The sequence below is a fragment of the Macrosteles quadrilineatus genome, unplaced genomic scaffold, assembly GCF_028750875.1.
Source record: "Macrosteles quadrilineatus isolate MER2022 unplaced genomic scaffold, UCM_ALF_1.0 Scaffold_7__1_contigs__length_78375512, whole genome shotgun sequence".
NCBI lineage: Eukaryota > Metazoa > Arthropoda > Insecta > Hemiptera > Cicadellidae > Macrosteles > Macrosteles quadrilineatus.
The window spans coordinates 48,054,482-48,080,410 of NW_026542600.1; the positions used below are offsets into that span (position 1 = coordinate 48,054,482).

Consider the following 25,929-nt stretch of genomic DNA (forward strand, 5'->3'; position numbering starts at 1 on the left):
GACTTTGATAACAGTCCTCTGAAACATCAGAATTGTTACTCTAGGTAAATGCCGTGAAAAAAACACTACAGAACCGATTACGGTTTGATTTCTGCGATTGTCTCTGTACGAAGAATGGGGAGCGAGCTGGCGTAGTGGTCAGAGCGCGGGACTTCAGTCCCTGAGGTCCCGGGTTCGATCCCCGCCAAGTCACCAATGGATTTTATCTAAGTGATAATGCTGCAACCCCTAGGTCTAGTCTGAAGTAATGCGAAAAACAATCCCAGACTCGTGCCTAGCAAAAAAAAAAAAAAAAAAAAAAAAAAAAAAAAACTACGAAGAATCGCAGCCGTGGCTCAAACGCGTAGGATTTAGCAGTAAGGAAGGGAGTAAGTTTAGGTACATGGTGCGCTTTATTACGGGGATAGGGTTTTGTCGTGTCTAAAACAATATACGTTTCAAGGGAGAGTCTTATTTCTACATGCGGTTTTGGGTGAATGGTATTGTACGTTTAGGCCATGCCTCAAACACAGCGCGTTTTAAAGAAGGCGGTAGTTTTGTTCTTGGCACAAACGCTGTCCATTTTATGGAAGAGTTTAGAGCTATGTCTTGGTCATGGCTGAAACACAGTTCAAGTACAGAGGGGAAAGTTTTGATCAAGACTCAATGCACGGTAGATTAACCTCCTCACCTGTATTTTGTTGTATGCCTTGCGGATCCTCCGGGTAGACCACCACGGTGTCGGTCCGTCCGAGGAACTCTCGCAACTCCTGCGAACTCTCGTCTCCGGAACTCTCGTGTTCGATCTTGACGCGAATCTCGACGTCTGGGGACATGGGGGCCTCCGCCTCTGCCGCACCCTCCCCCGCCTCAACTGTCAACAAAACACCGCAGTCAGATCATCTAGTCAATCAATACCAAATCTACTTTAGAATAACGTGTTATATCAAATGTAGGCCTAACACCAGGTAAGGTTCTACTGATGCTGTTTAATAGTTCCTAAATAAACAGTATGGAGAATTTGGAAAAACCTCTAAAATTGAGTAGATTTATGATGACATTATACGGATAAATACCTGCTTATAATTATAATTTTAATTGTACAAAGTAACTATTATAGTTTAGGTATGAGTTAGTTCTAATTGTGCTAAAAAACTGTTATCTCAACTTGTTTTTCACAAGGAGCTAAGTTTCATGGAAACACTGTCGTCTTACGCCCATCTGGCAGTACATGGGCGTTAAGAGTTCCTTGTAACATCGTCACCTCCTGCACTAATAGTTCATATTTATTTCTGATAAGACGTTTCTTCAACACTTGTCCAGGAGTCGTAAACCAGGTTGGTGTGGAAACACCATTTTGCGATCTCCTGAGATGTCAAACAATTCGGTGGACAATTTGTGGCAGTACTTAGCAAGGATCGGAGTGAAGACCTTCATCTATAAATAATTCCCACTTTATGACATGAATTTGATATTGATATTTCTTAAAGGCAAGTTCTACTGTTCTCCAGCTCATACCATTATACCTATCTAGTCTTACGTAGATTACTACAGTGGACATATGTTCTTTTTCAACCTGAAGATGGAACTAATTTTCTGCAGAAACTAGATATTTAATCCAATTTCAAGGCTCACATTAACCAGATATTTACACCATTAAAATGGAACGTGTCTAGTTTCACGTGCGGTTCCATTACATAACACCATGTTAGCTATGGGGATGCTCATTGCACCAACAGTGTTACAGGTTGTGTGGCCCTAGCATGAAGGCAGAATCAGCCGAGCATGACCTGACATGTCCGACGTCCCGTGGCAACACCACAACACACAACACATAATTCGCAACACACACACACACACACACATGTCCTGACCGTGTGGTGTATGCACAGCCAACAACTTAATTACCGAATAGTAGCACCTGCAGTGAAAAGCGGACTGTTGTTCATTATGAACTTATTTTAGAAATTAAACCTTTGTAGAAAAGCTTTTGTAAAGGTTTTAACATGTTTTAACAGTTAGATTAGTTAGATGTAAATATGTATGAAAATTTTGAACATCAATTCAGTCAAATTCATTAATGTTTTCAAACACGGTATTATGATGCCGTATTTTTGCTATTTGTATTTACACGAGGTAGTTTCATGAAACCAAAGCAAATGTTACATGCAGCATAATATGTTAATCGATGTAGTAAACCATAGATAGATGAGGAATCAATTAGTAAATTAAAATGCATAATTTATTGATTAGAATTATTCAAATCAAATAAATAAAAAAAAATAAATTGAATAAATAATTATCGAAAAAATAATTTATTAAATAAATAAAATAGTTTATTTATTGAAATACATTTATCAAATAGATTGGTCAAATACATTTACTTGTATTGAGAAAATCTCGTTCTATATTGGACCACTCCTGTGGTTGAAAATAATATAATCAATAACACACACCTAATCCAAAGGGACTTTTGGCTTTTGTACGGGACTTCAGCGGATCGGACACTGAAACGCTATTCGGAGATGAAAGAAGGTGAAAGTAATTCCATTGTGGTACAAAAGTAATAACTGAGCAACGTGATATTGTGTTGAGATATTTTGGAGACATAGAGTAATAAATAAATAAGAGAAATATAGTGGAGAGCGTGTCTGAACATAGAGGAAACGGCTGATCCTGGCTTATAGGCTGATCCTGCACCTCTCATACTCTCCCCGCAGCCCACACTCTTGCCAAAAGACCTCCTGTTAGGTAATAAAATAGTACGAATTGTTATGCAATGTCTTTAAAATTATTAGTATAATATATTTTATTTGATAGTGAAATTTACTTAAGCAAATCCAATGTTAAATTAAATTATACAAATGGATTGCTTATTTTTATATTACTTCACATGCGTTGGTGAAATAGTTTTTATTTATATGGGTCCCCCAATAATTTTTTATATATCTAAATAAAAACTTTATTAAATGCGATATATTTATATTTGTACAACAGATTTTACAATGCTGATAGATTTCAACAAGCCATCCAAAATCTCTGGTTTTTATATGGTCTGAACACGATAAATATGATGTAAAACATTTTAAGGTGTTGGAAAAGCCTTAAATCGAAATATAAAACATTTAAAACTCGTAAATTACACCTAAGTACATTTAGGCTAATTTTGTGTAAAGTTATTCAGTGGTTTGTTTGGAAAAGCGTACCAAACAAATCAACAAACTCATGATCGCATTTATAAAATAAGCATAGAATAAACACCACATAAAACCACTGGTGTTTATTAATTAGGCAAATCAGTCTAATTAATTAAATATAAATTAGGATTCTACTATAATTTACTGTTAAAAATTAAAACGATTGAAAATTGCCTAGGAAGATTTGTATTAAAAAATACAGAAATTACTTACGTCTACTCCAATATTTTAATCCACAAATCGTAAAATGGGTTTGTTCAATTTACAAACTACATAGAATATATTGAATCGTATGAACTTCATGCATACGATAGCAATGAAATAAAATACATAGTTCAATTGCAAAAATTTAACGCTTTTGTATAAACCATATAACATTTTTGTTTAAATATTATGCTTCGCCACCGAGTAAGGCACGATAAGGGCAACATAGCTGATTTATATTATAGGCTCATCATCACGGTTAATACATGATTGATATCAAAACTATCATAATGTACGTTAGGCTTATATAAACTTTTACGCCTATTATAAACGTTTAATATACAATTCGTAAAATATGTTTGTTCACATATTTTTTACTAGCTTTGCCACCGAGTATAACCACAATAACGACATCCTGGGCCCAAGTCACGTTCTCTCTGTGGATTACATACTCTATCAGATCAGTCGTATTTGCAAAATTCAGTCTGCCGTTGTCCCATAGAGTTTTACGGCATCGGCGTTGTTACCTCGCGCCTTTCATACTCTGTGGACGTGACGCGTTTCCCGCGCGCGGGATCATGGCGAAATATCATATATGATTGCATTTGCACTTCGATTGCAGAAAGTCTACATGTTTTATGGTGCCGATTTTGGATTCCGATTAATTACTAGTTAAAAAATGGTTTGACGGAACGTTTTTTTAAAATCTCATTTTGGTTACTGATGATGTTTGAATAAACATAAACTTAAACAATCGTAAGGTCAGAGGCTAAATGATAAATTCAACACGAACTTAAAATCATATTTTTGTGTTACTGATTTACAATGTTTAAGGTACCTATTGAATCGATTTGGAATCCCCATCGTGTCACATAACAGCTTAAAGTATCAATATTGTTCAGTTCAGTTCAAGAATAATACATCAGTTTTAGTTGTTGTGCACAATCCAGATATGATTAGGTCAGGTTGCAATTAAGAAACTTAAAATGAGTTAAGGTCAGAGTTTGCATAAAGGATTTTACCATAACGTTGTGTTTAGGTTTAACATTTTCAGTTAAAACATGATCCAAACAACATTCAAAAGCCCATTCTTTCAACTAAATGATTCCAAGACGACCAAGGAAGCATTGTACAGTTCTTACCAATAACATCGTTGCAGAAGATTCTGCAGTATGTCTTTCATATTCTTCTTCATATCTGCAACACTGTGGGCTATACTCCTCATATCTAAAACATCTCATAGTAATGTCAATAAATCATTATATCCCATACTTAAGTTCCTTTCATCGTTCCTTTAAAAGACCAATGGTAGTTTTTACCCTCTCTCACCATACTTCAATCTAAATTTACTATACCTAAGCTTAGTCTATCTCCAGTTATTCGACCCCGACGTTTTAAGGGTGAAAGTCTTTAAAGTATTGTTGGAAATATTGGTGTCCAAACCATTTCATAAATTAAAAATAAATATATTTTCAAAGTCACTGTATTTTTTGAAACACCGTATAGATCAGATACATAAGAGCTACTTAAGTGAGTTTTAGGTCCCATTGATATTGGCGGAAACGTTGTTAGACTGTTTGATTAAACCCATTGTACAAAGTCAACTGTATAAGACAGTCCAGAGTGTTGACCTCTCTGAGAGGGGGGACGGAATGGTGACCTGCATGGACTAATTAGCTTCTAGTTGCAGAGGTTTTTGCACGCGTCGTGCACTCACAGATGCACACAGGGTGAGGATAGATATGTGAACGAGAAGAGACAAAGATTCTCATCATCACCCACACACGAACGCACACACACTCACACAGACACACACGCAAAGTCTACACGGACATAGGTCAAAGTCCGTCAGCATCAGAATCATAGTGGTCAGCTAATCGTGGCACTTTTAAATGCAAGTATTGTCAGGTTTCGTTAGAATTACATAATTATTGTTTATTTAAGCACTACCACAGGCATAATGAAAGATAATTTAGAAGATATAATTTTACGGCTGGCATATAAGATTCATAATTTGCTAAAAAATATTATATCATTATCAATATTAATTGAGATGGAGATGCCACCTAGATGAGTACTATAACCCAAATATGAGCGAAGGATGAGTGCAGGATGAAGTAAGATGCCTTGTGTAGCTTTGTTACTAGATCGCCTGTTTCTTTGTCCAGGATAAATTATGAAAAGCCTAATGATCAAGGACAGTTGGGTCAAGTTTCGAACCATCAAAAATCTACACACTTTTCTCAGGATCGAACCGGTGACCTTTTTTTACTAAGAGAGCACTATAACTAATGAGAAACCAGGTATATTTCTATTCAAAATAAATGTTAATGATAGTTACCTTTAAATATGAATGTGTAAATAACTGTTCCTGTAGAAACGCTAGTTTTTAATAGTTACCGATAACTGTTTTTATTTGTTATTATCTCGGATTATAATAAAGTCTTATTATTAATTGTTAATATTGTGCTTGTTTTAATAGCTAAATTTATTATGGGATCGAGTATTGGGATTGAAAAAATTCTAAAGCTACGAAAATTGCCCTCAGGATATTAGTTGGTATAGGGTCCCTGTAGCGTTATCCACAAAGTTGTAAGTAATCCAAGATTCTAACAGTTAACTAAATGTACACTTATAGATATACACTTATGAATGTACACTTATGTACTTCGGGCCCAAGGCAGCGATGTCGTGGGTTCGGATCCTGGTCACTGCCGATAACATTTTATCAGTACAGTTCACCTTTGTACTGTACCGGCTCACTCCTTGCTTTGCTGTAAACGATCCACGCACGGGCGCTTAGTCTATGTGGACGGGCAAATGCAAGGTAAAAGAGGCCGCCAACCTCTTAAAAAAAAAAAAAACTTACACAAGTATCTGTAGCATTATGACAAATAAAATCCACGTCAAACTCTAAGTGAGAAATCAAAATGGTACTAAAACGTACCGATATTGATGTTCCTAGTACTGTAAGCTATCGGTACGGTGAATGGGTTGAATATATTAAATAAATCACCCATTCAACTGAATTTCACATTCAACTTTGTTTTCTAAGGTATTTACCGAATTTAAAGGGGCACTGTACCACAGTAGGTGTACTGTAACGTTGGGTGGTAGTATTTTTCTTTTTAAATAAATGTTTACATACAGTTATGTCATTGTAAAAACACTGGTCTCTTTTTTGTTTTTGCAGCAGTTTTACATCCTAAAACTATGGCCACACTTGGCAACTTTGTCGCGGCGATAATGAATGAATGTGCGTAACATTGAATTAAACGGAGGCGGCCACAAGCGACTCACGACCAGCGGCCACCGGCGACAGAAAAATAAACGCGACCGGGAGCGTTTTTTTGGTCGTGGCGACAAATACGCTCCCCAAAGATGATAAATACAAAAGTTTACTTAGAACCTGTGTTATTTCCATAAGCAATGTCACGATTTTGAAAATAGAATATAACATCTCGAAACTCTATTTACTGGTATGGTAAAAAAAGAAAACTGAAAGGTTGAAATTGTCACCTAGTTTGGCCACCCCAAGCGACTTTGTCGTCAAGACAAAATTTCGCGAAAAAAGTCTCCGCGACAAAGTCGCCAAGTGTGGACGTAGTCTAATATAGTTTAATTATTTGTAACCCCAAACCTCATTTCCTTACATCAATTTAGTCACTGTAAACCTAATTTTGTACCGATCTGCATGATATTACGCATATACCAATTTTGCCTACGTGAGAAAATACATTGTCATAAGTGTTATCTAATTCTCTTTTAGTTAGAATTCACGATATCACGACCTCGCAACCTTATCACTACTCTAGACAGGAAGGCGACATGTCTACACATATATCTCATGATTGCACTATCTCATGATACCTTGTCAAATTCAATTTTGCATGAGATATAGAGCTAGATTTCCAATTTGATTATTTAATTTAAAGCAATTTACGACCGTGGATATTTATTAAACTAAACAGTGAAAAACATCACAGTTCTACTTTAGGTATCCCAATAACTATGACATTTGGAGAAAACATGCAAGTAGGAACATTGTCTATATTTTATCATACTGTACTTTAGAATTTTAATCTCTTAATTTACCACCATTTTTAAAATTGTCTGTAAATTATTAACATAAATTTTTTATTAAGACGGTCTTTTTATGATGGATTCAGATACGTGCAATCTAAAAAGTTATATTAATCATTGTATTAATTTAAAAATCTTAACTTCTTAGAAAATTAGCTATTCAATATTTTGCTCATAAGAAATAAATCAGGAAAACCCAAAGGGGGTTGACTTCGACAGGGGTTTTGTAAAATAAAAATTTCAGGAAAATATAATGAATTATTGGTGTTGTATTCAGGAGTGACTTTCGATAAAAGTTAACTATTACAATCATCCCTAAAGTTGAAGCAGTTTGAACAATCAGCAATACTGTGTATTCTTTATAATATCTGCTCATGTTAACATCAGCTGAAATCGGAACTGTTTGCCCCATTGGCTTGAACATCTTCTTCATCCAACTATGGAAGATTCCTTGGACTTGTTTCCTCTGATCAAGAGATGAGAAATGCAGGATTTTGTCTTCCTCCAGAAGATTCTACGTGGTGAAATGGACTGCCCTGGACTGTCCCCGGCCCTTCAAAACTGGACATCTTCAATAGCCGAACTTACTCCACATGATATCTCCAAAACTGATATCATAGACTACAGAAACAATAATACTACGTCCTATAATTTTTTTTGCAACAGAATTTTAAACGAACATTTCTCTCTTAAAAGAATATATATACCGCAATTAATCTTTTTATTGTTGCAGTTTGTTGTTATTTATTGTATGTTGTTGTTTATTGTAATTGTTGATATTTATTTGTTGTTGTTAGCCACTTATTATCTATATTGTTTCAATAATTATTTTACTAGCCATCTTTGTCAAGTACATGCCATCTACAGCCATTTTAATGCCAATAAATCACATGTTATCACTAGCCAAGTATATGACTAAAATGAATCAAGTAAAGTATGATATTCTACAGAATACCTCTCGGCAAGAGAAATAAGGTATAAAATACAAAATACACTGTTTTAGGACTATTTCATCTATTCTAAAATAAACTAACCCTAAACTTACCAAACCTAACTACTGTATATAAAGAATTGCATTCTATTGGACTTTTTACTGTTGGTACCTTAGCCAGACTAAAATAAACTAAACTTAACTAAACGAACCAAACACTTTATTATAATTTCAAAGTTCTAGGTAAAAAGTATTTAAATACCGTAAAGTAATAGCTATTTACGTTATAAGTGTAGTAAGAGCGTTTTTACATCACGCTCTTGCATAACCTGTAACGTACAAGATTTTACCTGACCCGACAATATACAGGGGGTTACGTACAATATTTTTCATTATCCATTTCACTCATCTTCTAACAGTAACTTTCTTTTACAAACAAAAGCTAGGTTAGGAAATACTTTAAAGCATATCAATAACATTCACACGCACAGTTGGCTTCTAGCGTTGAACGTCGTTGGCTCCATAGAGGTATATTTTTTAAGTTGAGCACTCAATGTTATTTGAATGGGTTTCATTACTTAAAGAAGTTGTTTACATCACGCTTGGGATAGGGAAGTTTAACATGGCGGGTTGGGTAAATGTTTTTTGATATCTTTAGGTTATTATTGCCTGACACAACTGTGGACATTCTATAGAATATCTAGGCATTATACACAATTCCTTGTCGAAGTGTATAATACCAATTTGTTATTACTCCATTTCATACTTTACCCTAAAGCTTCAGGCAATGTAACAATGCTTAGTCATTCTAGAACGAATGCAGTATAACGCCGATACTGTGCCGGTAACATGTATATATAAGCCAAAGTAAAATGGTGTTTACCGAATAAATACACATTTTGACACAAACTTAAGTCCAATTGAACATCCAGATAACTTAGACATATGTTGGTTCCTGAAATAATAAGCTTAAATCGGACTATTCACGAGGGCCCGTCTTGCTACTAATGCTACAGCTTCTAATGCGATTAAAGTCGCCGAAACGCGGTGAGGCGGTCATCCTTGAATGTAATGCTGTTTGCTATGTCTCTAATATCTCGGACTACTCCATGGCTTATGCAAGATTTGGTTCCGATTCCGTTCTATTTATTCTGTCCGATTCCCACGAATTACTTACTTGATGTAGATAAAATAAAATGTATTCTGTTTATAGTGTGGACCTATTAACACAGAGTACACTGATTGAGTTTGTACTTTTTGGCAATCCTTTTTTAAAACAATCGTCTTTAAAAAAAGGTTGAGTTGTTACACAAGCTTCCAATTTTAATTTTCGTAGTTTTGTTCATACAACGATTTACATTTTACAGATTTACGCTTTTAAAATCGCGGATTTTTTTTATTTAAAACTAACAGGCCCAAATTTGTGCTAAAATAAATAAAATCAAGGTGATTAAATATCTGAAATTTCGTTTTATTTCAGATTCTAATCGTGAATGTCCAAAATAATTAAACTTTTTAACTTTCCAATTTCTTACCATGTGCCGGAATATAACTGTGAAACGACCAAAAAGATTTATACATTTAAAATTTTTAACTTTCTTAAGTTTAAAGGTTTATTCCTTTTAAATACATATAACTATTCAATTATGCTCCAATTATCAATATGTTTCAACCATCATAAAAACAAACTATTCGTTATCTAAAACAGCATTTCTAATTTCTCCAAACAGTCACACACAATGTGAGTGTGTGTGTGTCAGCAATCATGTGATCGTTGGCGAGTGTGAGAGTGTGGGAGGGGGACTAGCGATGCGTAATTATAAAAAATGCCCGGTTATAATGCCCAGTTCTAAATCAGTAGGGGCGATTGTAAACCTGTACCTAGCGGCCTCACTATTGTAAAAGGCGAACAAATCCAATCGGCACAATTATATACGCGCGAGCTGCCCGTTATGCTAGGGGCCCCGTCCCCCCTGCGACCCCCAAACATCTGACAGCTAGAATAATTAACACCGCTGACAATGAAACAGTGCAGTCGATGCTGGTAGTCAACGTGTGAAAATCATCTATGTTCCAAGTGATATCTCGTCAAAGAGAAATTACAATATCTATAAATCGAGCGAATCAATCGGATTTCCAATCAATTGTCGTTTCAGATTTTCGATGTAATGAAGTAATCTTGGATATACAGTAATTTTATTAGTTTACAGTTGATTGGTTAACAAGTACAATTCATTCATGGAATTAAGTGAGCACAGTATAACATAACATAGTTTTGATTAATATTTTATCACAAAACACGCGTCCTCGTAGTTATAACTTTACGTTTATATGTTTATAGTTAGTTACGCTTTATAAGTTATAACGTTATAAATCTTTAAACATAATCTTATTTAAATTTTATTGAAAATCAATTCAGACGAATGGAAATTCACTGTATGTATGACTGCTACCCTCTGTAGTGTATTCCAACTTAGGTTGGGCGTTTGTGTATTGTTAGTTGTAATTTGTTAGTTACGTTTTTTTTCACCTGAGGACGGGATCAGATTCCAGATCGCGAAACGTTGTGTATTGTTTTTTACAATCGTGATGGAAAATGCCAGCAATAAACCTTTTAACAACATTAACTCACAATCACCAACAATGAACTTCAAACAAAGTATGTAATACTAATTACAATATTTTCACCACTTTCATTCCAAACGAAACCACCAAAGCAACTGAATAAGAAATTAACCCCATAATCAGTAACAATGGACGAAAACGACTTGGTAGCTATAGAAAATAAATTTAAACTGGAACATTAGATCGCGAAACGTTGTGTATTGTTTTTTACAATCGTGATGGAAAATGCCAGCAATAAACCTTTTAACAACATTAACTCACAATCACCAACAATGAACTTCAAACAAAGTATGTAATACTATTTACAATATTTTCACCACTTTCATTCCAAACGAAACCACCAAAGCAACTGAATAAGAAATTAACCCCATAGTTAGTAACAATGGACGAAAACCACTTGATAGCTATAGAAAATAAATTTAAACTGGAACATTACAACAGACCCGATTTATAACTTCAACAAGTCCCAATTTTCAATCAGCATCATGTAAAAATCATTCAAAAAAACATCTGTTAATCACACAATTTTCTGGTAGTCGAAATTAAACTTTGAAACCTGAGAAAGTACAACGTTGAAAACCCCAATTACTCAAACCGTCTGAACTTCGAGTCAGAAAAACTAATGGGAAACTGATGACCTGGGATCGAATACTCGGGAGACAGACACGTGAAGAAACCCTGGGATATGTCGGACGATGTGTGTGTGTGTGTGTGTTAGAGGGGGGTTTTGTGATGTGCCCCCGACCCCTTGGGGGGGGGGGGGGGGTAAGTGTCCGGCTAGAAGCTGACATTGCTGAGTCATATGAAGCGTCCACTAACCCTTCACCCGCCAGCTACTGACACATCGATGAGACGGCTCATCACTCCTTATCACTTCAGCACACCCGTCTTAATCACCACCTCTCATACTGCGTCACTTCTTGGACACGATCACTGATCACTGGTCACTCAGAATGCACTACGGAGTGGTCATTTCTTATGTGTAAAAAATTGTCAACGGTAATTGCATAAGGTAGAATTAAAGCTTTTCAGGGATACTGGTTCGAGCCTCTCAAATTATTGTGGACATGATCAAAACAGTTCCTTTCGCTAGCCAGTATATACACACCCTAAAATTATGATTTCCTACCACTGCATGTAAATTATCACATAGACATACCTGTAAACAGTACGCAAAACAGCTCATTGCCGCTCTAGAGCGGGAATGGATCATTACCGCTCGCTAATCAGCTGATTTCACTGTTGGCGTTTCTACACCAACCACAGCCGCGGATCAGGTACGTTAGAAATCAAACATAACCTAAATGACATTTTATATACATCTAAAAATAATTATGGTGGTAGGAAAAATATTGCGTGTTTTACGAGCAAAAACAGTCATTGCGCACTTAATAATACACAAATTGCTATTTACGTTTAGTCTAGTTCAGAGATTTGTTTTCAGCTTAGTTTGGTGGGTTTGTGTTTTTCCTAAACAATTAACTTTTTCCGGGGTTCGTAAGTGAACGGTCCAAAATTTCGTCTTTAACCCTTTTCAAATACCTATGCCGAAACATTGTTAGATACCATAGTTAATTGATAGTCCAGTGTCACATTAAAACCCAGCCCAGACCGATTCCTGACAGTACGGTACAATGTTTTTTTTTTTGTACTAGTCATTATGTTTTTGTAGTTATTTGTATTTTCTATGTACGGCATTGGCATTTTTACTAGTTTTTAAAGAAATTGCCCAGTTCCCGGTGATGCTAACGTGGATCTTAAATTAATAACCATCATTAGTTGATACCCCAATGAAAGATTTTATCGTGTCAAGAACTGATTCCACATGGGAACAAACCACGAAATTTTTAATCTGGTCTTGATACTTGAGTTTTAATGGGAAATCGGTGAAAATACCAGTTTAGCTATCAAATGTTGATGTTTACTATATAATATTTTGTTTCTAATGCTGCAAGTATTTTTACATTGATTTTCAAGAGAAAATATTTACTTAGTGGTCCTCTCTTTGAATACCAAAATGATCGCCATAAAATCGTTGGACTTCCCGGTTCGTTACTGATATTCATTATCACTAAAATAACTTTTTTGTTGAGCTATACAATGAAAGAATTATTATTATAGTGTTGTTTGAATAAATGTTTCATAAGTGTGATTTGGTAACAAGATCGGAAATTGGACGTTTCGTAAAAATCGAGTCCTACAAGCTTAGATTAAAATATTTTACTGAAGACATTATTATATTCCAATACTAGTTCAAATTGTATCATCACCGCTAATGTCTATGATGTATCATTTAAAAAAACATATGCAGATCATCCAGAACTCGTGTTGAGCCATAGGGTGGGGATTCTGTCATTTTCTTCACATACAAATATTGTATCTTCAGGATTGTTTTTAAACTTTTACAATGTACACTACAAATAAGAGTAACGAAAAGTTTTATCCAATAGCACAACAAATCGCAAGAAAAATGTCGAGAGTCGTAGATTAAAAAACTATTGAAATGATGAACATTGCTAAACATATTCCAAACTACATAACCTAAATGATTTCTCAAATAATGTATAAAAAAAATCAGCCTTTCGTTGTACACAGACCGTAAGGTTTTGATCAGTTCGTTGTGTGGTGATTACTTTATCCATTTCATCACACACCCTTTATAACTTCTCCAATTGATAAATTTACAGTCAAAGTCAGAACTGGGGCAGTGTACTCCAGAGGGTCCCGGGGCCGATATTGATTTTCATTTTAATTTCTACCCCTACTGTGCAGAGGTAGGAGTTAAATACATTTACATTGGTCGGCGATCACATTGTCCACCCTCACCGACGGGACACACTTCCAAGCCTAGGGGTTGGGGAAGGTGAATTAAAAGTGACACGGTGGGGGATGACTCGAGCTTATACCGTGACGAATGAACGGGGTGGGGGTTAAGATACGTCATCGCTGTGTGTGTGTGTATGTGTGTGTGTGAGTGAGCCTCTCGGATACCTTCTAATGATGGAGGATCAACGTCCGAAGTTCGCTTTAATTGACACATCTTCCCTTGAGGATTTCCTTTAGCGATATTTTCAAGCCCTTGACATTTCATTTGTTGCTCACATTCAAATCTGGATTTTTTAAGGATTTGGAAATTATGAAAAATTGTAATGCAATTATGTGATATTTATGCTGATTTACCAAAAATGTATTGCGATATTTACTAACTAATCAACCTCAGAAACAAAAGTGTTACAATGTCCCCAGTAGGAATACTTGTGATGTTAAATTCACAACCACCATGAAACATTTAGTATAAAACTTTTTGGTTAGTGTAAGTTAAGTGAACTACATGAAAACTGGCATATACAAACTATTAAGCTACATCTATTCCATCAAATATTACAAAACTTTTTCATAAAGCTTTGTTTGAACACTAAAACTAATACTAATTGTTCGTTACTGAGAATTCGTACTCTTTGTTTTAAAAGTGTGTTTAAAGTGAGAACTGGAATGTTATAAGTTAAAACAAAAACAGATAAAATAAGAGATAGGGGACCCCTAGATTTATTAAGTTGTAAGCTTTCAATTGTATCTTAATCATTAAAAGAGGCTGATACTTGATCTTGGAAAACAATGAAAGAGAAATAATAACGAATTTAGAAAAGAGTTTTTGTTAAATTTTTTGGATTAAAATATTTAAAATCCTTTTAACTATGGCTTACTGTTCGTTAAGGGCAATGCAAAGTATAAATTTTAGGCAGCAAGAGGCGGATAGGAGTAAAATGAAATGTGTAGATATAAAGTCAATGCTTATAGTGATACACTATTGTTTACTGCGCTTTTGTGCTTAAAGTGAAACTATTAACGTTACCAAATATGGATCAACAACGGTTTACTTTTTAATCATTATCAGGAAAATTAACCACCGCAGCATATCTGCACAAGAACAAACATACTCATTACCATACTACCATTCAAGAAGGGGATGTAACTGGACATATTTAACCCAAATATCAATAAAGGGTGAGTTTGGAATTGAGCAAGATGCTTTGGGTAGCTTTGTAACTGATATAATTAGTAATTTCTTGAACTGGCCATGACAACACAATGACAATGACAGCTTTTTCCAACGTGTTCCAACTCGGACCATCAAAAAGCTTATGACTTTTTACAGGATCGAACCTGTGGTCTTCTAACATTTCCACTCAGTTACACAAAGAAAGTTAATTGAAAACGAAAATTATATAAATTGTTCCAAACACATAAAAAATATGGAAATAAAACTTGGAGATAAAAAGAGGTGTGGCAATTTAGATTTTAGTAATAACTACCCAATAAACTAAAACATTATCAGTAAAAACACGAATATTATCTTCCCTGGAGGTCATTAGTAATTAGAGATGACCACGGGTGTCCTTTACCTTTCCTTTCTGGAGGATTTGCCAACTTGCCATTGTCTGAGCCCCAATTAGGGACTCAGGAACAGGAAACGGAACCTCGGCAGGACTGAATCACAATTAGAACTACCTGACCACCGCAATGGCTTGGGGAGAGAAACTTATTTGCTGAAAAGTCTACCTTAATGTGTATATTTTATATTCTGTACCTTTAATGCTATGAAAAGTGATGGACAGTTTATGTTGTTTAGGTTCATAACTTTCAACACTTTGCGATACATTTTAAATTTTGCCGTTACAATTTATCGGACAATAAAAATAAGATGTTACAATAAAGATCGAATTCGACCTTCATCAGTGGTATCACCGGTGATCGGTAGGATCACATAGTATCACCGGTGATCATGAGGCATCATCGGGGACAAAAAGGTGCATTTTATTGTTAAAAGTAGATTTTGTACACGTTGAACATATTGGTATCAGAGAGCACAAAAAAGAAACGAATTTCTATTCCGTGCTCTGTTTGGAACGAGCTTATAAACTCAAGGTAAGTCTGCAAACTAGCTTCTCAAGACAGATCAGATCTTGATATGTTTGTTCCGCTGACTCCATACAAGGCTGTCTGCCTGAGTCATGATTATATCAAAACAAGGCTAGCAGGGTTTGCTCAGACGGATCTGTGACGTGGTAGATACCGTATCTCATGTGCTAGTCGAGAGGTCATAGTTGACTCATCAGAGTTTCTGCGTTGGTTTTTATAATCTGTTTACTGTATTACATCGGGATTTTAATGTAAGCTGTGTTAATTTTTGTCATGAGAATAAATGCACCACCTAGACCATCGGTGGTTAAGGGTTGGGCAGTAGTTGCTTAGGGTTGGACAGTAGCTGTTAAGAGTTGGACAGTAGTTGTTATTTGTTAAGGGTTGGGCAGTAGTTGTAAAGGGTTTTACAAAAGCTGTTAAGGGTTTGTAAGTAATTTACAGGTATTAGACAGTAGATGTTAGGTGGGAAAAACGTGTTCACCACGATAGGATTTTCCGATGGTTTTCCTAATGATGTCTGATGACTGGAAGTAGTGCTTTACAGAGCAGGTAGAAAATAACTGCTTCCTGGCTTGATGACTATAAACTGTATATTTACCACTGATGACTATACAAAATTATCTGTGTTAACCACAAATCAGTGGTGACTCGGTGATGTGCGTTGTTATCGTTGATTGGCAAGTATAACCTCAAAACTCCGGATAAATATTAATTAGTATTGATGTTTTTATTTCATTAATTTTGTCCGAAAATTGTAATTTTATGACTTTTCAAAATGGTTTTCCGAATACCAAAATAGATGGTCATATAGGAAAGTAATCGCAAGAAGGTGCTGCAATATAAGTTTTATGGCACATAATTGACCTAATGTGTCAATAGGATGGGTTTACTGCTACAAAACTGAGGAAGCAAAAACCTGTAGACGTAGCAAATTTCTCACTGACTCCCAGCCTCTGGGATCACTAGGGGAGCTCTCCAGGCATGACGGATGCTATATCCTGCAGGAATAAAGGAGCATCCTTCCACCCCCTTCCTGTCGGACCATCGCGTCATACGCTATTGAGCAAAACACCCCGCGACATTTCACCCCACAAAAAGTCACCCCGTGCGCTGCGCTTTTAATGCGCTTCGTTACCGATAATTTATGTCCCTTGCCCCCACCTCCCCCGTATGTGAATTAGACCCGCGGTCCGTTGCGATTGCAGCGAGGCCACGTGCAGTCGCGTGCACGTCTCCTGCCGCCGAGATTGACTTTTCGGGAGGCGGGGAATTCCTCGCTCGGTTACTCCGCGACCCGTGACGTCCGTGAGTCATCCGCGTCTCTGGGTTCAGTCCCAGGGAGAGGGTGAGGCGGAAGCTCTTTGGCCGCCGGAACAGGAAACGTGAACGGACAGTAAACTGGATTAGCGACACCGAACGGAGACGATTGTGATATAAAACCTCTTAAGCCATTCAGTGAGAAACCTCCACAAGGGCAATGCTTAACAGAAATGTAGATGTGCCCTATCGCGAGTACAAGTTGACAGCCTCTTTTAAACTTGAGATTGCCTATCACATGGTCCCAAGAGGATTGTGAATGGAGAGTATCTCGCCACCCGATTCACCACCATGCACAAATTACCTAAATAACAACGTAAACACAATAAATTCACTCAGTTGCTACTACAACAAGTACTGCATTTGTTGTAAGCCCATTGCACGATTTTTCCTGTTTATCTGACGGAGATGAGTTAGGAAAGCGAATGACAAATTGGTTATATCAAGGAATCCTTTTATACAGCAACGCTTTTTAAGTTAATTTACAAATTCAGGTTTATGGTAGGATGGACTGGGATGACATGTAGCCATGTTACAGAATAATATCAGCTGTTACTTTGACCAAAGCTAATTCAATAAATCCCAATGATCAAGTCAAGTTGAATACAGTATCAGATCATCATAAAGATTCAGATTTTTATCAGTATCGAATTGGTCACTTTCTGATAATAGCTTAGCCCAATAGACTAATAGCTACCCATCACAGTTAGCTACCACATTACGTATTGCATTATTTGTGAAAATGCGTTACCTTTATACCAGTTTACTCAGTATTAATTTGCCATTCGACATGGAGAGTATATGAACATTATGTTTGAAGTAGTAACTATTTGTTCTTGTTGTAGTAAAAGTATTGTGCCAGCTATTCATGTTCGAATCGGAGCTGGTCTAGAGGTAGAGCGAGGTCCCGGGTTCAAATCCCCCCAATTACCAATTGATTTTATCCATGTGATAATTTCGCGGCCCTCTATGACTAGCCTGAAGTAATGTGTAAAACAGTTACGGGCTAGAACCAAGAACCTAGCAACTAACGATGTGAAGGTGGAAAAACAGGTTCGTGTTTGAATACTATACAATCTTTATGTCATCTACCTTTAGGTGCTTCATATCTATTGCCCGGGGGGGTAAAACATTACAAAATATAAGTAAATTATCAGAATTAGATTCAACACATTATGAATTGAATTGTTTCCACTGTCCACCTCCAACGCCTTTTTAAAAGGAGAAAACACAGCAGATACCCAAACACAAACCATCAAAAACATCGAAAAGTGCATTTAATATATGACCGATATAAATTCAAATCCCACCGCACCTTGTATATTTAAAATGTTGACAGAAACGTCATATTAACCGGACGAACATGGGCCACCTAGTCAGTAAGTTCGTAAATAACCGCTACACCCTGCTGCCGGACTGACACGAACAGAAGATAAAAACCCTAAACACGCTCGAAATGACAGAGTATCTGACACACAGCGTTTGTAATACCTCCATTGGCCATTACGTAAATTACAAATGACCTCTTCGCAATGTTTATCGGAGGTGGGCGAATAATGATGATAAATATACACCATGTCGCTAAAACAATTCACGGTTGCCGCAGTATTTTCATAGTTTTATAGTTCGTGCGATTTATTGCTGTTCTGCTGTTCTATTGTTCGACTGGTTTTAGTCGAGTTTATGAACACTTTGTATATGAGATATAACAGGTGGATTACAGCTTTAGGACGACTACAAAAGTAAAACTAAACTGCCGGAATGTTTGCATATAAATTAAAAGAAAAAGTAGAAAAGTTATATAAAAAAGAAACAAGAAGACAACGAAGTTTTCAACAGGTTACTCCCATCCTTCCCTGAAACACCAATAGGCGAAGCATAGAAAAGTAACAACATTGTTTAAGAATTTCAATTTTTAGAAATTTGTTCACAAATACAGGATAGAAAGTAGCAAAAACTAAACTGATTATTGGTAACTATATATTATACACATATCAATTTAATTTGAGTAGGTCTTACTACGGAAAATACGGTACTATACATCTATCTACAGAAAAAATCACAAAAGACGTAGTACATAATGTTGATTTTCACTATATAAAAAATCGTAAACGAAATAACTGTATTTGCAATTCAAGAATTGTTCCTGTATACTAAACCTAATACAAAATAAGTAAGTTTAAAAGATCTGGGCAGGGTTCAGTGAGTCGGATTCCAATTTTGGAACCTGATGACTCTTCTAACCCACGACGATTATTGTTTTATCGGAAAAGTGATTTGTGACCTGATGGCGAAGGTGTTTTGTAGTCGAATTAAAAAATCATCAATGGCGATCGAGCGGGATAACATCTTCCGTGTTCGGGGATTCGAATTGCGATCAAATGGCAACTGAATATGCGAGTTCAGCAATGTGTTGAGTCGGAATTAAATTAAAAGACAAATTACAATACCCCCGCCGCAGCAAACCTGCAGACTAAGCGAATTTCCATTTGCCTGATTGGATTTAGACTAAAATGTCTCCTTAAAAATATCACATTTATTCCCTATTTAAATAGAATCAGTTTAACACATACTTAGGTTTGCTGCAACAGGGAGGGTAACATTTTTTTATGTAGGCCTAAAATGTTAATAGTTGGTAAGAAATAAAAACATTTTCCAAATTTGGGCAAAATATGTTAATAAACAAGCACACTACAACGGTTTACTTATTCTCCATAAGAATAACATGGGAATTTTAAATTAACAATTTTTTGGAATTTTCTCCGTAACCATTAGGCGCATTATAACGCTTCAATATACTAAATTATTTGTTTTTTTAAGCTCTACAAAATAGTTTGGAAAGAAATTTCAAAATTTTATGTTTTTTGGGTCAAAAATAGGGAAAACCCATTTTTACCCCATAAAAGCCCCCATAAACCCCTGTTCCCATGGTCCGATCATGCTGGTTCGCGAACTCGTTCGAACAAACGTAGGTTTACACGTTTGTACCAAATTTCATCAAAATCGGATCATTTTTGCTCGAGTTATCGCGCTAACGGACACACATATATATAAATATATATATATATATATATATGAATTTGAACGGATGGTGTTTTTGGCCTCTAGGGACCTCAAAACGAAAAAAAAAATCGGTTCCGGGTCCAGGTCTTACCATGAGTACTACGGTAATAGCTTATTCCCTATATGGGAAATTCGCTAATACAAAAACATATGGTTAAATTCAAACAAAAACATATGGTTAAATTTAATCAATGATGGATTCGCTTGTGTATTTTAAGGATTACTAAATGAGCATTGAAGTTTAAATAAACGCTTCAACAGGTTGAGAGCATTTTTGAATATTAGATTAGATTTTTTAATTTTTTTGACTAACTTAAAAGAAATGTGATTAAGAATGTGTGACGACGGTCACATTGGCGAATAAAAGTTAAATAACTTCTTTATCACCCTTTATCACCATTGTACGTGTTATTAAATTTACAGAAAGTCAAGTATTCTTGAAACATATATTTACACTAACACTGTCAACTCACAAGACAGTAAATACATATATTCGCTTATTGGGTCTGATTATGATTAGAGTGTCCATTCGAAATCAATCACCACTTACCATCTTTTATAGGTATTTACCGTCTTGTGATTTAACAGTATAAGAGTAAATACAAATTTCAAGAGTGTTATTAGACGTATTTATATTTTATTTCTGTAAAAATTTTCTGTAAAAAAATATAAAATATTACGTTTCTTTCCATTGTATGAACCAAGACAGTAAATTATCGAAAGAAAAGTCACATATAAAAAAAAAAAAATATTTGTTATAAACTTTCTAACTTTGCATTTAATCGTCCACTAGGTATTACCATTAACTATATAGGTATATATAGTCAATGGTATTACATAATTGTTAATGGAAACATGTTGAGTTTTTATACTGTTATAAAGGTAGTTCAGAATTAGTTCACATTATAGCAGAGAGGTTATAGTACTCAAGTTTCGATTTTAAGGTCAGTGATTCGAATTAAACGGGGTAGATTTTGGATGCTAAATATAACTATTAGTTATGTAACATCACTATTAGTGATATTAAAAAAAGGTCAACAAGACCAGAGTTTGGACCGTTATTTGAAAATGAAATACCACTAGTATATAAAAACGCCGAAACACAAAAGTTAAAAATAGTTGAAATATGGAGATATTGAGAATGTTTACAATAAAATCTAAGCTAAAAGTATTAGGAAAATATCAGAAAATAGCGATCCATTATCTCATAGATAACATCACAAAGCGTTTACCTCGTAAGGGGAGCAGATGATTTTTCGATTTTTGTAACCTGATGGCGCCCTTAACGTAACGATGATTATTGTTTTTATTGGGAAAGTGATTTATGTCCCTTTATTTGGATTTGGGAGCTTCAGTGCGGGAGTTTTGAGGGGTCACGGATCGGTCAAATTAAAACCCTATCATTGAAAACTTTAACTGTCAATTTTGTGTTCCAGGCCGATTTCAGGATATTTATTAGCCATTAGAAGTTAGATGGTTTGTTAGTTTCCAAATTAAAGTAAAGTTTGAGTGCATTTGGAGAGTGTTTTTGATATTTTACATATTAGATAAAGCATTAAGAAAGTAACCTAATACATTTTAACTTTACTCTGTCACATTTCTTTATCCAGACAAGCTTCAGAATGTTAATGACATATTTTGGTTATTGTTAGAGGGTTTGGTAGAATAAGGGTTGGCTTACAAATTGTTTATGCTAAGTACCGTAATGCCGTAGAAAAAGTATTATTTCCGATAATTTTAAAATGTAGTGATATTTTATGTACTATACATTTTCTACTTTATAACCATTGCGATAATTTAACAAAATGATTGTAAACCTGTAGTATTTTGTAGTTTGTCCTGTAGTATTTCGGAAGCTATATAAGTCTCAACCCATTTGCTGAAAAATAGTTGGGTTTGAAAAAGGGAGATTTTATGGTTGAAAAAGACATTTATGAGAAGATTTATCAAGACAATTGTCTATAAATAAGAAAATGTACCTACTTATTTTATCGGTTAGTGACGATTTGGAGATCGATACTTAGGGGGTTTTCTCTTTTAATGCACACCTATTGGACAGTTGCTGATCTCCCATGCCTTGAGAAGAAACGCCTTTCGGGGTTTGATGATTAACAAAACTTTTTTTTATTTGCTTACATATTCCTCCGCGAGTTAATTTTATTCTACCAACTGTTAGTGTAACATTTCAACTATAGCTTTAAAAACAAACATTAGAAATTGGCTTAAGCTGAATAGTATTAACCCGCTGTCAAATAGAAGTAAAGGTTATTCACGGCGATATCTCACTTCTCTGTATGACCAAAGCGTTTCGAACAGTTGCTCCAACCGTTTCCAGAGCCGTTGTTCGGAGAGATGCGGCGGTCTTCCACGCATTGTTCGTTGGTCACCCCATGTGCCTCTTCCGTCTTGCACGTGTCTAGGTCCTGCGTTCTACCGGAAGGCAGGATTTCCATTTTAATGTAGAAGTTCCCTCCAGATTTGCTACATAGGAAGTTGTTCAAATACAGTGTTACGTTCCTGTGATCAAAATAGTTATGGCCGACAGTAAAATTAGTAGAAGTTTTTACAATGTAAGGATAAATAACCAACATCACGTAGGTAAGGTTTTATTTTGAATATAATTTTAATACGATTTTTCTATAGTTCAGGGACTGATAATCAACTGGAGAAGGGGTTCTTGAGCGTCCTCGGCAAAATTAAAAATCTGGCTAAACTTGAATTACCAACCTAAAATTGTTTTTTTGTCAGTTCTTAAGGACAACGATCCCGAAATATCGTTTTTAAGTAAAACATCGACGAAAACCATTCTGTAATCTGCAAATGCAATCTCCAAGAGGAATTGGTTAAACGAGGGATAATCCACGATGAATAAATCTACTTGTCAAGGAGAAAGTGGCCTATGTCTCTTGCGGGTGTAATGGCCAGGAAAATAGAACCTTATGAAGGGGGCTGAAAGGTGGACATTTGTTTGCAAGGTTTGGCCTTTCTGAATTTTATCGAGCACCATTTGATGTTGGACTGGGACCAATTTATTCCTGTAGGGAGAACTTGCTTTTCTTCGCAACAAGATTTTGATGAATAAAAATGACCGATTGGGTATTAGTAGAAGAAGTTCTCGATAAAGAGAAAATTCTCTCAGACTAAGAAGTATTTTCTCTTTTTTCGAGAAAAGGACCTTGAGCCTAAGATGAAACTAAAGGGTCGGGGTGTTATCTCACAGAGCTTAAACCATTGGTGGTTGGCGGGATTCGAACAAGAAGCCCCGCAGTCAACCAAATAAAACAGCTGTACCCAAACCGAATAAGTTATGAATTGTTATTAATTTATGAACATTTGTTTGAATTAAAGTAAATCAAACCTATTGAACTAACAATTAATACACCTAGCTCAGAATGTGTTCTATAATAAACCCTAAAGATCAGTATTATTTATAATACAGGTTTAAAATTAAAGTGTGTAAGTTGTTTTTAAAAACAGTTTGCATTAAGAGAAGAACCAGGGACAATTCAGAGTCTTATACACATTTCTGAAATTCATTATTGTTTAGTAAAACTCGTAATAGCTACAATGGACTATATTAATTATAGTTAACTATGGCTACTTCCAAAACATTTCAGCAAACCATAACTACAATTTTTATTGGCTTGGGTTAAAAATATTTAATTAGATAACGCAATAGGAAAAACGCGAAAAAGCAAAGACCTGTTTCCCCTTTTAAAATCAGGTGATGCCCAGCAGTAATCAACTTGTATTTTAATAACACACGTAACTCTTCTAATGAATCACTGGCTTTGACCCCCCCCCCTCTACAAACCCCCCTTACAACCCCCAGCTGCCACACATGAGTGTAATCTAAAAAACGAGAAACTTTGTATTAATTAAAATTCAGTGGAAGAAACGAGTTAAATTTTTCCACTCGGTTTTAGTCTAGTTCGAAATAGCTCATATTGTTTAAGGTGAGGTTGGCATATTCTCATAAAACTTGGGAATAAGGATAAAAAGTACGTGATTGATTTAGAATTCATATTTTAAACCGCTTGTTATCGATTGGTAAAAATGTCCAGGAAGTAAAATATCACAAATTGTTGTTATACTGATAAAAATATGCAAATGTTTTCTTGAACTGTTTTTATAAATCCAATGGTATTTTATGTTCTTAGTTACTAGACTGTGTTAAACTATTTGCTTGAATACAAGTTTAATTTCAATTTCTCTAGCTTCATTTTTGCTAAAGAATACTTGGAAAGAGTCCGAGTAAATCATCTGTGGGTGATGTTGATGCCAGGAAAAAACATGATCTGGAATTGGCCACTTCCTTCTTCTCAACCCTCATTCCTAATTTCTCTAACAATGGGATCAAAACTTTCCGTGTTGGTGGTAAAAAACCTGACAAACCTCGGCCTCTTAAAGTTGTGCTTGGCAGCAATTCCGATGTGATCACTGCAATGAAGAATTTTGCCAGCTCTGGGACCATTTTGAATCCACGATTTTCTTCCGTCAAGCTATCCAGAGACAGAACTCCCCGTGAAGCCGCCCACCTTCAAAACCTCAATGCCGAATTAAAGGAACGCACCACCCGTGGCGAAAAGGATCTCACCATAAGGTTCCTAAACAACATCCCCCAGATTGTTAAAAATTCAAAAAACGAATAATTCCCAACGGCGCACCGCATCACCTCAGTTGTTATTTTCAAAATGTGAATGGCTTAAGAAGCAAAATTTCTGAACTCTCAATCAGTGCTACAACTTCCTCCTACGATATTATCACCCTGGTTGAAACGAATCTCTTACCTGACATGAACTCTTCAGAACTTGGCCTTACTGGTTTTAACGTTTTCAGATGTGACAGATCTTTGGCCACGAGCAATAAGATCAGTGGTGGTGGTACTCTCATAGCAGTACGTGATCACCTAGCATGTCAACTTGTCCCCTTGCATGCCTGCTCCTCGGAATGCGTTTTTGTTACCTGTACTTCTGGAACCCGTCGCATCTTGTTGGGCTCTGTCTATATCCCCCCCAGCCAGCCTGCCATCGTCTATGCCGACTTCTGTGACGTGGTGGAGGATATCCTTTCATCTTCTAACTTCGTGGATGATGTGCTTCTCTTCGGTGATTTTAACAAACCTGAAGCGGACTGGGGTGAGCTTGATTCCTGCGAAGGCGATTCCTCTTCAAACTACCTACGCAACTTAGCTTATACTCACAACCTCTCCCAAATCAACAAAATCCGAAATCGCAGAGGTGTCTACCTGGACCTCATTTTTTCATCTACTCCTACAACTGCAGTCATCCGCGCTGACGACCTTCTTGTTGCCGAAGACATTCATCACCCTGCGCTCTCCTGCTCAATCCTGCTGCAGAAACGCTCAGCCTCGAGGGACGTCAGGATCGTACCTGACTTCAGAAAATGCAACTTGGACGCTGTATTTCGTGATCTGCAGAACGTTAACTATCCTTCACCTTCTTCTCTACCTGATGTCGAATCTGCCTTCTCTGACTTCTGCGACCACCTTGGCTTAATCATATCTCAACATACACCCACAAAACAGCTTCAATCCTCAAGCTTTCCTGCCTGGTTTACCGAGGAGCTAAAACGACTTGTCTTAAG

General features: G+C 36.0%; 1 protein-coding gene across 3 annotated transcripts in view; it reads right to left on the reverse strand.

Annotated features, from left to right (window-relative positions):
* The window catches only part of LOC128997796 (zinc finger E-box-binding homeobox protein zag-1-like), a 496,300-nt gene that overhangs the window by 205,337 nt on the left and 265,034 nt on the right, over positions 1–25,929 (reverse strand). For all 3 annotated transcript variants that reach the window (XM_054423508.1, XM_054423509.1, XM_054423507.1), the window contains exon 2: positions 671–853. In XM_054423508.1, the coding sequence (XP_054279483.1) occupies positions 671–853 (183 nt within the window). The remainder of the gene's footprint in view (positions 1–670; positions 854–25,929) is intronic.